We start from the raw sequence: 17836 nt of genomic DNA, 5'->3' as shown, positions 1-17836 counted from the left end.
CAGCTTCCCCAGGGACCTGAAGGCAGGACAAGCCAGAACTCAGGAGATACACTCAGTTGCTCAAATGTAGGCACCGTGAAACACGAAGCAAATTTACTCATGAAATTTTGTCAATCACAGAATGAGAGAACTACAAGGGATCATTGTAGAGAATAATTTAACTATTCTGTATCAATAATGCAGCAAGTCATTTCATGCTATACAACAAAATAAACTGTACCTGTCAGATCATCATCAAGGTTACTGCTGATGCCAAGCTTGCCAAGATGCAGACCAGGGGTAAGAGCACACCCCTGCAATCCCACTACTTGGGAGATGGAGACAAGAAGATCAGGAGTTCCAGCCAGGGCTACATGAGACCCTGTCACAAACAAGTGCATTCTGTTGTGTGAGGATATAGGAAACAGACTATTACAGAGTGCTAAACCAAGTGTGAACCGGCACATTCACTCTCAAAAACCAATGGCCAGGGCTGAGGGTAGTTCCTAGCATCCATATCCTGCAGCGCACAACTGACTATAACACCAGCTTCTGGGGATCTGACAGCTTCTTCTGTTATCCAAGGGCACTGTACTCACATGCACAAATTCACACATGTAAACACTTAACTTTTTTTAAAGCTAATGACCATGCCAGGTGGTGGTGGCACAGGCCTTTAATCCCAACACTCTGGAGGCAGAGGCAGGTGGATGTCTGTGAGTTGGAGGCCAGCCTGGTCTACAGACTGAGTTCTAGGACAGCCAGGGCTACAAAGAGAAACCCTGTCTGGAAACACAAAACAAACAAACAAAAACACACATACTAAGAAGCATGAAGACTGTAGCTCTGGAACACTATGTATAGACAAAGATGCTATGTAAACTATGGTTGAAATAAAGCTGAACTGGTCACCTCCAAAATGACCAAAGGTATAAAAGCGATTTTTAATGTGTTAATGATGTGAGGTGATATTTGATAATTAACAATCTAGCTGGGTGTGGTGGCAGAGGACTGCAATTCAAGACTTAGCTGGCTGAAGCAGGAGGATGGCCATGAGTTCCAAGACTGGCTGGATTACGGTGAGATCCTTTTTCAAAACAAGAGCAGCAACAACATGCCATCCGGCAGCAAAGGTGGTTTCCAACCTGGCAGCCATCACAATTCTTCCTCAGGATGTCTCAGTTACTATTCAGCAGAGTGGGTCGAGACAAGAGTGGCGAGAAGGACAAAGCCTCTCCAGCTACCATTGTCAGAACGAACTAAGTGACCCTCAGGAAGGGTTCCAGAGAGCACGGTGCCCCTAAGTTTGTGAACACTCTTCAGAACTGCCCCAGGGTGAATTCTACATGGGGCAGGATGTTGGGTTATAGGATGTGAAGTGTTCTCCTTAGGTACTACCAGAGGGCTGGAAACACAGCTCCACACTGCTGCCTGCAGCATCCTGAGGAATCCATGACTGTGCACCAGAAAAAGAATTTCAGGACAAGCCAGTATAAAGCTGAGCTGAGAGCTGGAGTTTATTAGGAAGAGATTTCAACACAGATCTAACTACAGAAAGTAGTGCAGGTTAGAAAGAGAGGAACTCATGGAAAATATAAAACATGTCTACATATAGGTATGGGCTTCTCAAGGGAGCATCACACTTAACTGCCTTTACAAAACCCATACATATGATACTGCTGAGTTCTTTAGCTGTACCTTTAAAGGATTGCTAAAGTATTTAAATGAGCTCACAGGATGGTTCCTAAAGTGCAGTGGATAAGAATGCTACTAATAGGTAAAGCCCTAGATCACAGAGAAGTCTTCACTGTATATAGACTCTACTAATCTTCCTTGTGAAAATACCCAGATATCTGGGAGATGAATAGGCCATAGGCCTTAAGTGTGGTGCATGGTTGTTTTTTGTTTTTAAAGACAAGGTCTCATATAGCTCAGGCTGGCCTTGAATTATGCAGCCAAGAATTACTTTAAACTTATGATCCTCCTGCCTCTACCTCCCAAACACTGAGATCACAGGGGTATACCAGCACAGGGTTTTATACAGTGCTGATGACTGAACCTAGGACTTTGTGTATACTAGCCTACATTGTGCAACTGAACTACATCCCCACAGCACCCTACCAACTGACCTATTTCCCCACAGCACCCTACCAACTGACCTATTTCCCCATAGCACTCTGCCAACTGACCTATATTCTCATAGCACCCTACCAAGTGAACTATATCCCCGTAGCACCCTACCAACTAAACTATTTCCCCAGCCTGTTCTTTGGTATTGTAACATTTTTATTAGAAATCTATCTATCTACCATCTATCTATCTATCTAGCTAGCTAGCTATCTATCTATTTATCAATCAATCAAAGAAATCATTGCCTGTAGCAGGAATCTTAAATGGTCTTATTTAATAAAACAAACCCGGGCCAGGTATTAGGGTGAACTGGAAGATTAGAGAACCAGAACAGGCCACAGCTACCTCACCTCGCCGGATCCTCAGCTGGTCTTGTTTCCTCAGATTGGAGGCCTCTGAGTCCAGAATGGGTCTCAGCTGAATTGCTGCTCAAAGGCCTGAATGCTTAACTAGGCCAAATGCTTAACCAGCCAAATGCTTCTAGTTTCTGGTCCTCACGTCTTATATACCTTTCTGCTTTCTACCACCACTCCCTGGGATTAAAGGCTTGCTTTCTAGGATTAAAGGCGTGTGTCACCATGCCTGGCCATTTCCAATGTGGCCTTGAACTCACCGAGATCCAGAGGGATTTCTACCTCTGGAGTGCTAGGAATAAAGGTGTGAGTGCCACTATTTTCTAGCCTTTGTATCTAGTGGCTGTTCTGTCTCTGACCCCAGATAAATTTATTAGGGTGCACAATATTTTGGGGAACACAATACCACCACAACTGCCAGGTGTGGTGGCTTAATATCAGCACTTTGGAGGCAGAGGCAGGTGGAGCTGAGTGTGAGGTCAACCTGGTCTACACAGCAAGCTCTAGGACAGTCAGGGATACATGTAAGACCCTGGCTCTCAAAAGAAACAAACAAACAAAGATAGATAGATAGATACATGCATGCATACATACATACATACATACATACATACATACATAGATGATAGTCAGTCTCTCATGGCAACCTTCCTAGCAAATGTTGTTAACTGTGGTAGAATTCTTGAGTCTCGCCCAGGAAGAGAAGGCTTCAGGCAGACTCTGGGTGCGGAGCCCCTTCTTCCCCTCCCATGTCTACTTAATTCCCATTACTCTGCCCTGCTGCAACACAATGCTAAAGCACAAAGTGGAGCGGCACTGTCTGAGAGTCCTTTAAAGTTGTTCTCAGACATCACCATCAGAGCTCCAGGAGGCTATTTTAGGAACAGTCAAGTATTTCATGTCAGACTCTGGCACAGCATGGGGAGGGAGGGGATCTGGAGGCCTTCAAATGTTTCTTTCAATCCTGTTTGGAGCTCCAACCTAACACCCTGAATTCAGAGGAATTCTTCCAAAGCTCTGGAACATAAATCAGTTTGTTTAAAAATAAATAAATAAAAAACAAGAGGTTCTTGTTCTTGTCTTTAAAATAGCCAGGTATAACCAAAGACCAGGTAAGTTGTTAGAATACAGAAAGATCAAGTTTCCATAACATATTAACTGCTAAAGCTTGCAAAACATACATTTGTGTGGTTGGAGAGAAGAGGCAAAATATAAATGCAGTACACATAGGAAAACTGAACACAGACAGACTGACTCTGTCTAAATGTACTATCTACTTTCTATGGTGACATTTTATTTGTACTAAAATGTTATTTGTATGTTAATAAATAAAGTTGCCGGGGTCAGAGCTATTAGCAAGCCACAGGAAAGCAGGGCAGTGGTGGCGTACACTTGTAATCCCAGCACTTGGTATGCAGAGCTGGGTAAGTCTCTGTGTGTTCAGGGATACAGCCAGTATTGAATACACATGCCTTTAATTTCAATACCAAGCAAGGAAAACCTGGAGGCCTTTACAGACAGGCCGTGATGAGGCGGTCATGTGGTTGGGTTTACAACCAATGAGAAGGCAGAACAGAAACTACATATAAAGACTTTAACACAGAAAGTAGCTCTGGTTCGGAGAGGTAGGACCACCGCAGGAGGAAGGGTAAGGTTTTAGCTCTTAGCTCTGACCTCTTGGCTTTCTTCTTTGCATTGGTTCTGTGTTTCTAACTTAAAAAGACGGTTGGTTACATCTACAACTTTCTTCTGAGGGATCCCTGTCGTAGAATGAGGGAGGCATGCTGGGTTTGTTTAACTGTCTAGTCTCAACTTTCTCACTGCACTGGTTGTGATGCTGAGATAAGGGACTGTAGCGTACAGCTGTGGCACATCTGAAATACCTAGCAAGTAATAGGTTCCACTCGTCACAATGTGTTTTCTTAGTTTTGCTTCAGTGCTGGGGATTGAACCCCGGGCCTAAGGGATGCTAACTAAATTACACTAAATAGGCCAAACTAACTTACTGCAATTTTAATAGAAAGAAAAGTATTCCACATCTTTAAACAGCATTGCTGATTTTATGGGCTTACTATATATTATCTTCACTAAATGAGAAAACAAATTCTGATGGCATGACAAGCTGATACATTCAAGTATTATGCGACCTCTTTCCCACCTTTTTTTTTTCAATGCTGAGGATCAAACCCAGTGCCTCACACATGGCAGGTAATGTTCTGCCCTGAAATGTATCACCATCCCCATTTAAATAAAGTCACACCATTGAAATTACTGTGATCTTACTGCAAATACATTTTTCTTTCCAGTTAAAAATAAACCAATCACCTTCCCACAGTAAGTTTCTGATTTTCAATTTCATCTCATCCATGGCTATAGTATTTAATACATTCTCAAAATGAGAAACAGGGTTTTAAAATGAATAGCATACTATTCTTAATATAAATATTGCTGTCTTCTATAAAAATATTAGATGAATGGTAAAATGTGCATATCAGCATATTCCAGTGGTTTTAGTCATCTCTCCTATTGCAGGATGACCACTGATTCCTCAAATATAAGTGAATTGCATTTCATACAGCCATGTGCACACAATGGGCACTCCTGAGTAAGAATAGGTAGATAAGAAGGACAGGACCAAGGGCTTCCTCAGATCAGCTGGTCACCTGGCTTCTCCGTTGGTCTGTATTCTACTTAAAAAGCCATCACAGCCAGTAGTCTTCTGAGTTAGTGGGAACTTCATAGCTGTCTTCAAAAGTATAACCAGCAGGTCCAGAGGAGGCCACAGGTGACTTCTTAGCACCAACCTCCAAAAAAGCTGAGACAAACCACAAAGCATCACAGGCACTCAACAGGTAAGCCTGACAGGCAGTATTTGCACAGAATTCTTTTTGTGGTACTAAAATTTAGTTTTATGAAAGGTACAATTCTATGTTCCACCAAAAGGGTAATGAAACAGAATTACTGTATTTTTTCATGATATCAAATGTGTTATGCAACAAAACCTTGTACCAACTGGTTTCTAAAATGATCTATTGCTATAATTATTGATGATGCAATAATGGTCTATAATCTTTCTAAGAAATTGAAGGATAGCATTTAAAGGTCATAACCCTCATCTCAAGTTCCATTTTTATGTAGTTTAATACATAAACAAGCTGTTGGAGTGTCAATATCCTCTCCAAAACAAAATATCATCTTAGAGAGCACAGGTCAGGCCACACCATGGTATCTGACCAAGTATCAGAATAAAGACTTAGCTGGGTTTGAAAAATAAACTGCTCTGCTGGGCAGTGGCACACACCATTAACCCCAGTACTTGGGAGGCAGAGGCAGGTGGATTTCTGAGTTCAAAGCCAGCCTGGTCTACAGAGCAACTTCCAGGACAGCCAAAGCCACACAGAGAAACCCTATCTTGAATCCCCACCCCCACAAAAAAGGGAAGAGAGAAAAATAAACTACCCCAGAATCAAAATTAAAAGGATATAAATTTCCATGTATTACAGGACACAGCTTTCTTCAAACATCTTTACCACAATATATAAACAAGCTTCTAAAAAACAAATATCCTTACATACTGACATACATTTTCAAGAGACCAAGAGCACTTACTATCTTTGCCAGAATTCATCAACAAATTAAAATTGTAAGGAGTAATTTCCTAGGTTAATCATTGTAAATCATGCCCATTCTAAACCATTCCTCTTAGTCCCTGTAACACTAAGTATGCCAGAGAGGATGCACAGCTGTTATGTAGTCTCTTGAAGTGCTTTAAAAACAACAATGCTAAAGTTCTCCCTGTCTCCACTCTCACTGGCTTCTTCCTCACTACCTAACAAGTAAAATAAGCAAGAATACAGTACATTCCCAACTGGAGTTCATAAATTCCTCACTTTTATAAAGAATTCAGTTAATACATTTAAGGGATAGTAGAGTGTGTGCCTACATACCTGAGGCTCTCACTTCAATTTCTAAACTACACAAAAAGAAAAAAAATAAAGTATTAGAGAGACATGAGACTGGAAGGATAATTCTTTAACTGACTTTAACTCTAACTTGCAATCTCAAAAACAGAAAAGATATGATAAAGACTGGGGCCCACGCACACGTCTTTCAGACTTCTACCTGGCAGGGCATGATATATATATATATATATATATATAATATCCTGACATATGCTATCTTAAAGGACTAATGGGAATTTTTAAAATGCAGAAACCAGAAGAAATCATTTATCAGTTACCTCTAAGGATAGAATCACACTACTCAACAAAAAACACTCAAAACTAATTCTTAAGGTTTATCTTTTCCAGCAAATTCTACAGGTTATATGCTTCTATATGTATACAGAAAATGTCACATTTAAAACTATATCCTCAGCCAAAGGGTGATAAGAAGTACACCCAAGTTCTGTAAACTTATAAAAATAATATGCTTTAAATCTGTATGAAGCATTATGACATTTTGTTTTTGTTTTTTTGAGACAGGGTTTCTCTATGTAACAGCCCTGGCTGTCCTGGAACTCACTTTGTAGTCCAGGCTGGCCTCGAACTCACAGAGATCCACCTGCCTCTGCCTCCAAAGTGCTGGAATTAAAGGCATGTGCCACCATGCCCGGCTTCATTAAGACATTTTTAAAAACCATCTTAGAGTCAGTCATCTTAGATGAACCCACAGAGTAGCCCGGGGTGAACTTTAACTTTATCCTGTCCCCAGATATGGTCATATACTTCACTGTGCTACTTTCTGTTTCAAAAATGAACACCTTAGCAGCAAGGATGCAGAATCGTAAAAAATGCACTGGCATTTTAGCTTTTAATATAAATGCTGCTTCATGAAAACATCTGTTTGGGAAATTTCACCTGATGGATGAGAAGATGTGTATTACATATGCAAATGTCCTAGATCCCCATGCAGAAATTATTTATTCTTGGAATTAATTTAAGTAATTACTTATTGATAATACACAGAAAATAAAGCTCTCACTAAAATACAGTGTTTACAGGTTCAAATCAGGTTAAACTTAATTTCAGCTTTTTAATAATACTTCATCATGCAGTTATAACAATTTTAAAGAAAAGCACCTAAGGAAAAACATGAAATAAAGTTCCACCTACAGGGGCTCCTCTGACTGTTTTCCTTGGGTCCTGGAGATGACATGGTTTAGAACTGGACAAACAGGCTGAAGCGGAGCTGGTCAAGAGGAACCTCCAGTTACCAGGCAGCTCCCCTCCCGTGCATCTTCTGAGATGTCGAACAAAGGAAGAGAGGCTGCAGCCAGAACCCGGTTTTTGTTTTCAGTTTTTTTTCTTTCAAAGAAAATGTATTGAGCCTGTTAGTCTCCCGATGTTTCTGATGGCTTAAGCAGACACACCAGAATCTACTGCCTCTACAAAGCAAAATGCAAGCTCTCATGGGCTCTGGTATACAAAGATGTGTGCACTGATCTGGGACCATACCAAATGATCCTAAAAATGGGGGGTGGGGTGAGCTGGAAATATACTAAATCCTTCTGAACTTGTCATCTAGGCAAATCAAAGATGCATTAGAAACACTCTAAAAAGCATAAGAAACGTTAATGTCTAAAAGTGGGAAAATAAAAATAAAGGATATGCTTGCTTCATAACACATAGGCATCTTTAAATTTCCCCTACCTCATTTAAATGTAGTGCTGGGAAAGGTTCCCCTAATTGAGTAGCACTAACCGGTGGATCGGAAAGTACAGTAAGTCTTTAACCGGCACACTGCTGGCAGTGACCGTAGTCAACAGCAGCACCTGCTCAAGACTGCTGTCCGCTGCTGTCCTGCAGGCGGCCACTCCGACTCTATTCTTTCTTCAGCGTCTTTCCCCTTTCTGAGCAAATGTATTAAAAAATAAAAAAGGAATCTGCCTTTAACCTAACCCTCTCTCCCACTCTTTCTCATTTAGCCTTCGTTTTGTTAATTGTGTGTTTGTGTGCATGCAGATGGCTGCAGAGGCCAGGGGCTTCCGATCCCTTCCAAATGTGGTGCTGGGGACCTAACTCAAGTCCTCTATAAGAACAGTGCACGCTCTTCTAACTGCTGAGGCATCTCTCCACCCTAATTCAAGTCTTAAATAGCTTTCCGTTACATCTCTCTGCCCCCGCCCTCTCTCTCCTTCCCCTTTTCTCCTCTGTGAGACCAGCTCTTGTTATGCTGCCCAGACCAGTCTCTTCTCATGGGCTCCCTCCGTCTCTGAAGGAGATGGGATCACAGGCACATGCCACTATATGCAACTCAATTAAGCTCTCTCATCTTGGACCTGATCCCCCCCACTCTACCCTCCTGAGAGATCCCAGAAAATATAAAGCAGATCTGATCCTGTGATTCTAACTGGAACTCCTTGGGTTCTCCAACTCTCTAATTTGCCTCTCTCAAATGAACCTCTATGTTCTCTTGAGCATGCGCTCTCCTAAGAAACAAAAATCTTCAACATAAACCTTTTACATATGATTACTTATATCTTATATAAATGAATTCCTATATTTAAATTTACAAATACACAGATTGGAGTTGAGAATGTGGCTCAGTTTATAGAGTACTTGCCTAGAATGCACAAAGCCCTGGGTTTGAGCCTCAGTATCACAGAAACCTGGCATGGTGTGAACACCTGTAATCCCAGCACTCAGAAGTGAGGCAAGAGGATCAGAAGCTCAAAGTCATCCAAAGCTACATAGCTCAAGGCCAGCCTCAATTACATGAAAAATTGCTTCAAAAACAAACAACACACAAAATCAACATTTAAAAGACTGACAGGAAGAGGGGAAAACATGAGACAAATCACATGCATGCATGCACGCACATGAAAAAAAAAAGAAGAATTCTAGTCATCTTCCCTGTGCCCAATGTTTTGTACTCACACCCATTTGTGGAGACCACTGGTCCAAAGGAAAAGTAAAACCCCGTGCACAACAAGCAAGTCTGTGTATCACTTGCTCCCCAAGTGTCCAGCTCTACCCCTCACTTCATCCCACACATCATATGCTTCAGTGATGACAAATTATTTGTAGTTCTTTCAACGAACAAGAAATTAAAACTGTAGCTTCAATTCTTGAAAAAAAAAATCTCTGTATTCTTGCAAGTGTTCTTTCCTCTTTCTGAAGTGTCCTCATATCCTTTAAGGCCTGCAGGTACTTATCATTCAGACTGAGTGACACTGCCTATCTCCAGTTTACTACCCCATTTTAGTGTGTTTATCCCCACTCTTCCTAAATAATATTCTAATTATGTTTGCCTTTATATCCTGTTGGGAGTCTCCAGATTGGGGACCCATCCCAAGCCCCACCCAGATGTTCAGCTGGAGCTCAGACTCACTCCTCCCATTCCAGACACTGCCCAAAGAAAGCCTGGCAAGCCTGGCTCTTCCCCCTGAGGGTATTTAAGGCCCCTCCTTGGGAGCAGTCTCGGGGTTTCCCCTTTCCTGAGACCACCCAGGGATGCTTTGCCCAAATTAAACCTGGTTTTATTAATTCAGCTGAATTGGCTCACTGCATCAATGGAGTTACCCACCACCAGGGGAGGTTTTATTTCTCATATCCTATACACTCTGGCAGAGTCTGTTAGCTCCATTAGGACAGAGGGTGGTTAGTTATGTCATCTAACCTGAGTCTTTGTGAACTAATAGTACCAAATGGCAGCTAAAACAGTGTTGTCTCAGATGTTGGCACAACTAAACTGAACCATCAACTGCTATGCCAAGCTTAACATGTACTATCATTAATTTGATTTGAAACATACAAAGTGTGCCAGTATATACACAAGCTACACGTCAGAGTCACCCAACAAGTGAGAATTCTAACATTTCTGAAGCCTCCAGTGAGGTGATGTGGTGGTCTGGATGAGAATGGTCCCCACTGGCATGAACTGCATGGCGACCACTGCTGCTTCACAAAGTTCCAGCATTTCCACATTGCAGACCACACTTCTCCAGCACCTTTTAAACTTTCATTTTTAATGATTCTCACTATTAATGCCTTTCCCTTTGGGAAATTTTGTTTGGGCGTAGCTAAAGGATGAAAATCTGTACAATGGTAGCCTCTCTAAACAAAATAATTCTTTAGAAAAACCTTCCTGCCACCGCAGAGACAGGAATTCCAATGTGCCCTCCTAATTACACCAAGAACAGGAAAGTTAAGACACACTTGATCCCAAGGATGAACTACCTACAAATCAGATCCAGTAAGGGCAAGAGTCCAGTTCATAAATACAGAGAAATCAGAATGGTACAGTACAATGGGAAAAGAGTAAGACATCAGGACCTTCCCTTTTGTTATGAGGGGAACAGGCCCATATAGTAAAACTAAGACATTGTAGTATACTGTCTGGTTCTCAGAAGTCATTTTCCCAGGGTCAGGCATTTGGATAAAGGTCTCTATTCCCTGAGGATGCCCCCTCCCCTCTTTTGAGGAAAGTTCCTGCTTGCTAAAGCAGTCATTCTTCTTATCTCTAGCAAGAGGAACTTGTGGCCCTTCATTAAAATATGACTGGTGCCTACTGTCAAGGTCAGTATTTTTGACCCCTGATCACAAGCCACATCCCAGCTCACAGGCTCCTTTTCTCCAGTTTAACCCTATGTGCAACTACAGAGTATCAAAGGTGCATTCTTTTTCCAAATAAACGCTACTGGCAGCCATCCTGATCTATCCTCAGATCCTGTCCTCCTCCTCACCTGGCTCCCCTCACCCACTCCAACTCCACACAGCCTTTCTGGGACCTGAATTCCCCCCCCCCCAACCCCAACTTCTACCAAAGCAAGTCTCCAGTGCCCCATGGGCTCATAGGTTTGAATGTTTGGTCACCAGGGAGTGGCATTATTTGAAAGGATTAGAAGGTATGGCCTTGTTGAAGGAAGCATGACACTGGGGGTGGGTTTTGAGATTTCAAAAAAGCTCATTCCAAGCCCAGAGTCTCTCTTTTTCTTGCTGCTGCCTACAGATCTGGATGTAGAACTCTCGGCTACTTCTCCAGCACCATGTCTGCCTGTGTGCTACCATGCTCCCCTCCATGACAATGGTCCACTGAACTGTAGGCCAGCCTCAATTAAAGGCTTTCTTTTATAAAAATTGCTGTGGTGATGGTGTCTCTTCATAGCAACAAAACTCACTAAGACAGGCAATCTCTTCAACTTGATGACTTCTATTTTCACTCACATTCAGCTACCATCAATTCCGAGAATTTCTCTATCTCTAAAAATCTCAAAATGAAACAAGACCTATTTTGACCACAAACTTCTTCCCCTTTTTGGCACCTACCCCACATTTTCTTGCATGCTTATTTTGCTGGTCTGTGTTAGGATTCCAGCCACCAAGCAAAGGGTCTGCATGATTGCACAATGGGCGCAGCGTGGTCACGCAATCTGCGCATGCGTGGCGTAGCTCATATGTGAATGTGCAGGGGAATCCATAAGAAGCAGATCACAGACCCCTCCCCACTCTTCCTCTTCTCCCTTCTCCTTCCCACTCTCTCTCTCTCTGCACTTGTCTTCCACAGGCCTGGTCACGCTATCTTGGGTCCCTGCCCTCTCCCTTCTAATAAAACTCTGCTCTGATAATGAGTTTTGTCGTGTCTTGTGGCTTTTCTCACAAGGTAACATTGCGCTTATTAGATTCAACAGTCTGGTCAGGCCTCCCATATTCATTCTAAACTTCATGGCCAAGTTTCATTCATAGTTACATTGTCACCTAAGAAAACTAGGCCTTGCAGATACAACAATTATACATGCTCTTTTCATTTCAACTTCCTACTAAGCAAAACACATTTGTTTTTTATTCTGTTTGTTAAGCCTGGCCCAGAAAATTCCGATTATTTTTTTTTATGTGTATTTCTCCTAAATGACTTCTCCCCCGAACCTCTCCCCATCCCATCCAGCTATTGTTTCCTTCTGTAAGATCTAGGGAAAGAGATGTCCCTAGATCCTTTCCAAAGATGACTTATCTAGTTATCATTCTTGTCATGTTCTTTATTACCCTAATCAACTCCTTTCATATCCTGATCTCACCTCCTCCCTTGGCTTCGCTGATCCTAACTCCAGCTGCATTTTCATTTCTTTCCATTTATGAACAACCATTACTTCTTTAATCCCTCCGATCTGCAATCTAGATTATCCGTCCACAAACAGCTCTTCCACATCACCAGTTACCTCCTCATTCATTGTTAATAATATGGGCTGTCCCAATCTCTCCATTTTAATGTAAAGCTACCATCAATATTACCACTTCTTTCCCCCTTCTGAGTTTCTTGGTCCTTAAGTTGCCGTACGCTTCCTCCTATTTCTCTGAATGCTTTGGTACAATCTGCTCCAATGTTTTCCCAGGCAAAGCCTCAAAAGTCATTTAACAGGCTGCCTCATTCCACATAACTCTCCTGATGATAACCATTTACTGAAATAATGACAACTCCTAAATCCTGACATGTTCTCAACTTACTGACCACATTTTTGACACAGATAGATTTTATATTAAGTAGTAGATTACAATGGATATCTTATAAAATTGGATCCACTTTAGTCATTTAATTTTTTAAAAGGAAGTTAATAAAGAAATCTATTAAAATATATATGCAAATATTTTAATTTAAAACATAATTACAGTTTTAATCATATACTCATTAAGCATAGTCTGACTGAAAATTCTTGAGTAAGCTACCCACACTGCACTGGATGAAAACTTCAGTCTTATTTTAAAAAACACAGCAGAAATATACATGTATGATACAACAGAACCCCTTTCCCCAAATCTAATTTTTGACTATACTATTTATGCCAAAACTGAAAAGCTCATTAACTATGTTAAGTTTTCCAAAGGGTTGCAATCCTAATTGATTACAATTGTCCTTAACAGCGAGGTTCTGTTTTTATCTAGTATTTGAGCGTGTAGTGCATACAGAGCAGAGGCGGCTTTGTGAGCTGACTCTTCCTGGCTAAGTATTCAGTTCTACTTACGGAAACAGGTATCTGGGGGAGTGGCCAATGGCCTCCTCTAAGCATTCAACAAGCTATGGGTATTAGGTGGTATGTTTTCCAGTGAAAAAGACTAGTGGTTGCTTTGCCAAAGGACTTAAGCTGGAAGTTAAAAGGTAAACGTAATATATTAAAATCATGTTAAGTCAAGAATTAAACAGTGAGACAGGAATATCCAACCCTAAATTTCTTTTTTTTTAAATGATTGTTATTTATTTATTTATTTATTTATTTATTTATTTATTTTCTGGAACTGAGGACCGAACCCAGGGCCTTAGCAAGCACTGTACCACTGAGTTAAATCCCCAACCCTCCAACCCTAAATTTCTGTTCCTTTCCAGTGATACATTTTTAGACTTAACAGTAATTTTTCAAATTCATATATGGGATAATAACCTGTGAAGGGGCCCCAAAATATCTTGACCACACAGCAGCCATGACAGGCTTAGAGGCCTAGACACAGCTTCTGTGACAGGCTTACTGGCAGTCAACACCCAGATCCAGGAAAAGCCTTAAGCTGATACCACCCAGGGAATCTACCCAGGGGTGAGGAAGTACCTGACATCCCAAACATCCCAACCATTAGATAAGGTGGCCGGATGTCCTTGAGTCTAGCACACACCTATTTTTGTTTTACAGATACCCCTAGACAATTGTCAGCCAATCAGGGTCCTGGACCCTGGAAATCCCCTCACCCCAACCTCTGCTATGATAAAAACTCTGCCCCACCTGAGCTCAGGGCTCTCTGTTCTCACTGCTGTGTCAGACAGACAGAGGGACCAAGCTCAGGAGCTTGAAATAAAAGGTTCTTTGCTTTTACATTCGGAATTTGGTCTCCATGGTGGTCTTTTGGGGGTCCCTGTGATCTGGGCATAACAAACCTACTTTTAAAATTAGGGGCTGAAGGGATGGCTTGGCAGTTCAGAGCACTTGCTGCTCTTACAGAGGACCTGAGTTTATCAGCCACATGGTAGCTCACAGTACCTTCTGTAACTCCAGTTCCAGAGGACCCAATACCTTCTCTTCTGACCTCTGAGGGCACTATATACACATGATGCACATACATCCATGCTGGTAAAATATTCTTTCATAAAAAAATAAAATAAACCTAAATACCTGAGTTTGATCCTTTGAAGGACAGGTATGCTGGCAAATGCCTTTAATTCCATCATTGAGGAGGTAGAGGTAGATGGATCTCTGTGAATTCATAGCCAGCCTGGTCTACTCAGCAAGTTCTAGGCCAGCCAATATGTATATAATGTGTGTGGGTGGGTGGGTAGGAGCAAAACAGCTTGACTACACAGCTGCCAAGACAGGCTTAGAAGCCCAGACACAGCTTCTGGCAGGAAACACTGGACCCAGGAAAAGCCATAAGCTGACCCCACCCAGGGAGGCCTGCATCTTAGGGGAAATACGTGACATTCAACATTCCCTATACCCCTAGACAAATGTTAGCCAATCAGGGTCCTGAACCCTGGAAATCCCCTCACCTCAACCTCTGCTGTGATAAAAACCTCACCCTGCCTGGGCTCCAGGCTCTCTGCTGCATTGGACAGAGAGCCCAAGCTCCAAGCTTGAAAATTAGGGCTCTTTGCTTGTACATACGTGATTTGGTCTCCATGGTGCTCTTTTGGGGGTTCCCTGAGATCTGGGCATAACAATAGTAAGACACTATCATCCATAAAATTAAATGTAATCCTATTTTTATTGGATATGGTGGCATACGCCTATCATTCCAGCTTCTGAGACAGAAGGCACATAAATTTTGAGGCAGCCTACCTAATTTAGTGAAGCTGTCTTAAAATAAACAATTAAAAATAATTTAAAAAATTAAAAAGACAATTAAAAGGGGACAGGGTGGAGCTCAGAAGGACAGCACTTTTCTATCATGCATGAGGCCCTTTGTTTAGTCCTTAGTAAGAGACCCCAGCTCTGAAAAAAGTTCTGTCCTTTCTCTACTGTTTAGTACTTGTTCTGCAGATAGATCTGGTGTACTGTATATGTTGTACAAAATTAATGTGTGTATGAACAAGATATTTCCGCCTAAACTGAATTATTCTATCAAGTAATGTGCAGTCTTAGCTAACCTTTTGCAGACAGCTGGTCTTAGAACGATACAGTAAACAGGAGCTTCAGTAGGAAAATGCAAATGGAACTGACACTTTATGTAACATGTGTCCTGCCTGTCTTCTGCTATTAACTTGATTGGGCTTTTCCAGCTCTTAATGTTATGTAAGAAATGCTAAACTGGTCGGTCACAACAAGAGGCAAAGTACCATTTTATAAAGATTTCAAATCTTATTTCAAACAACTGGTGAAAAATAATACCCATAAATCGGGGATCCCACTTAAACAAGAGCAAGGAGAGCACGACAATACATGCTATCACATGGTCATGTACTATTATTACCTTCCACAAGGGGCCATGAACTTGGTCATGGTAGTGAGTTGAACAGAAACTTAGACAAAAGAGTCTGTTCAGTGCAGCCACAGGAGGAATACACCTTTATGACCTTTGTCTGGAAGAATAGTCATTTTTCTGAAACATCCTAACAGGTAAGACACACAGGCAATACTAACCATAAACATACTGGAAAACTTTACTCATTCAGTAACCTAAAGGCAAGGCAAACTCACATGAGGACTAACAAGCATGCAACAGAGCACAGAGAAACAGTCGACCATTGATTTACTTCTTTTCTCTCTTGCTAAGAGTCTCTAGGAAGAGCAGTTTCTAGGGAATTAGTGAAGACCAACTGAAAGGGGCATCCTGGAAGGACGTCTGTGGGTGGGTTTCTCCATGACCAGTGTGGTGGTTTGCTCAGGACTGTCTTCCATGGCTTCAGGCATTTGAACAACTTAGTTCCCAGTTGGTGACAATGTTTGTGAAGGTTTGGGGAGATACAGCCTTGTTGAAGGAAGTACATCACTAAGGGCAGGCCTTGAGAGTTCCTAACATCAACCCACACGTCTATGGTTAAAAATGTGACCTCTTGCCGGGCGGTGGTGGCGCACACCTTTAATCCCAGCACTCGGGAGGCAGAGCCAGGCGGATCTCTGTGAGTTCGAGGCCAGCCTGGGCTACCAAGTGAGTCCCAGGAAAGGCGCAAAGCTACACAGAGAAACCCTGTCTCGAAAAACCAAAAAAAAAAAAAAAAAAAAAAAAATGTGACCTCTTGGGCTGGAGAGATGGTTCAGTGGTTAAGAGCACTGGCTGCTCTTCCAGAGGTCCTGAGTTCAATTCCCAGCAACCACATGGTTTCTCATAACCATCTGTAATGAGGTCTGGTGTCCTCTTCTGGCATGCAGGCATACATTCAGACAGAACACTGTACACATAATAAATAAATAATCTTTAAAAAAAGAAAGAAAACTAAATGACTTATAACCTCGGCCTAATTTAAAAAAAAAAAAGTGACCTCTCAGCTTCCTGTTCCAGACTCCTCTGCCATTATGTACTCTCGCTCTGGAACCAAATAATCCCTTCATTCTATAAAGTACCTTAGTCAAGGCACTTTAGCACAGGAACAAGAAAGTAACTAATATGACCAAGTATAGGGCAACATGGCCAAAAATGACTCTCTGTGGCTCCTTCAAAAGCTCCTTTAAAATAGAAAGTAACACTGTTTTGCTCTTCAGAATCTCAGAATATGTTTCATCAAATTCTTTAATTTTGCAGATGGAACAACCAAGCCCAAAATCAGAAGACTAATTAAAGTCACAGAACAGGACCAGCTCTGACAAGGCAGACTTCTGGGAAGTTCATGGGACTATCAGGCATATCCTGAGCTTCCTTGCCATCTCCTCTTCTTGTGACTCAGACACACTCTGAACAGCAGAAACCAGTTTCTGAAGCCCTAAGCCTCAACAGCCTGGAGTCAGCACTCCACCTTCTCACACCACTGAGCACAGAGCCTCACTTGGACCTGTGCTCTAGTTAAACCAGAATTTCAAACTCGTGATAAATAAAACTTACACAGATAGTATTATGCAAACTTCTGCTTTTTTTTGGGGGGGGGGGGAGGCAGGGCGCGCTTGTGACAGGTAGCCCTGGCTGTCCTGAAACTCACTCTGTAGATCAGGCTGGCCTCAAACTCACAGAGATCCACCTGCCTCTGCCTCCCCGAGTGCTGGGGCTAAAGGTATGCCCAACTATTGCCCAGCTTAACTTCTGCTTTTTAACATAAACTCTTGTTTAAAAGAAAGGGAATTAGTTCTTTTCCTTATCACCAAGGTAGAACATCTGGCAAGATCAACCCTCAACTACCATAAAGTGAAGAATTAAACACAGAATTACCTTTGAAGGCTTCAAGCTCCTTCCTGTAAGAATAGAGAAAAGAATAGAGAAATTTGAAACAATTCCTTCCCATGGAAAATTGCTCTTGCATTATAATAACAG

General features: G+C 41.8%; 1 protein-coding gene across 2 annotated transcripts in view; it reads right to left on the bottom strand.

Annotated features, from left to right (window-relative positions):
- Dtnbp1 (dystrobrevin binding protein 1) overlaps positions 1-17836 on the bottom strand; it is a 122365-nt gene that overhangs the window by 39168 nt on the left and 65361 nt on the right. For both annotated transcript variants that reach the window (XM_059263109.1, XM_059263110.1), the window contains exon 7: positions 17735-17757. In XM_059263109.1, coding sequence (XP_059119092.1) covers positions 17735-17757 — 23 coding nt within the window. The remainder of the gene's footprint in view (positions 1-17734; positions 17758-17836) is intronic.

The sequence above is a fragment of the Peromyscus eremicus genome, chromosome 5, assembly GCF_949786415.1.
Source record: "Peromyscus eremicus chromosome 5, PerEre_H2_v1, whole genome shotgun sequence".
Classification (NCBI taxonomy): Eukaryota; Metazoa; Chordata; class Mammalia; order Rodentia; family Cricetidae; genus Peromyscus; species Peromyscus eremicus.
The sequence above is the reverse complement of the archived record's forward strand: the minus strand, read 5'-3'. Positions and strand labels throughout refer to the sequence as shown.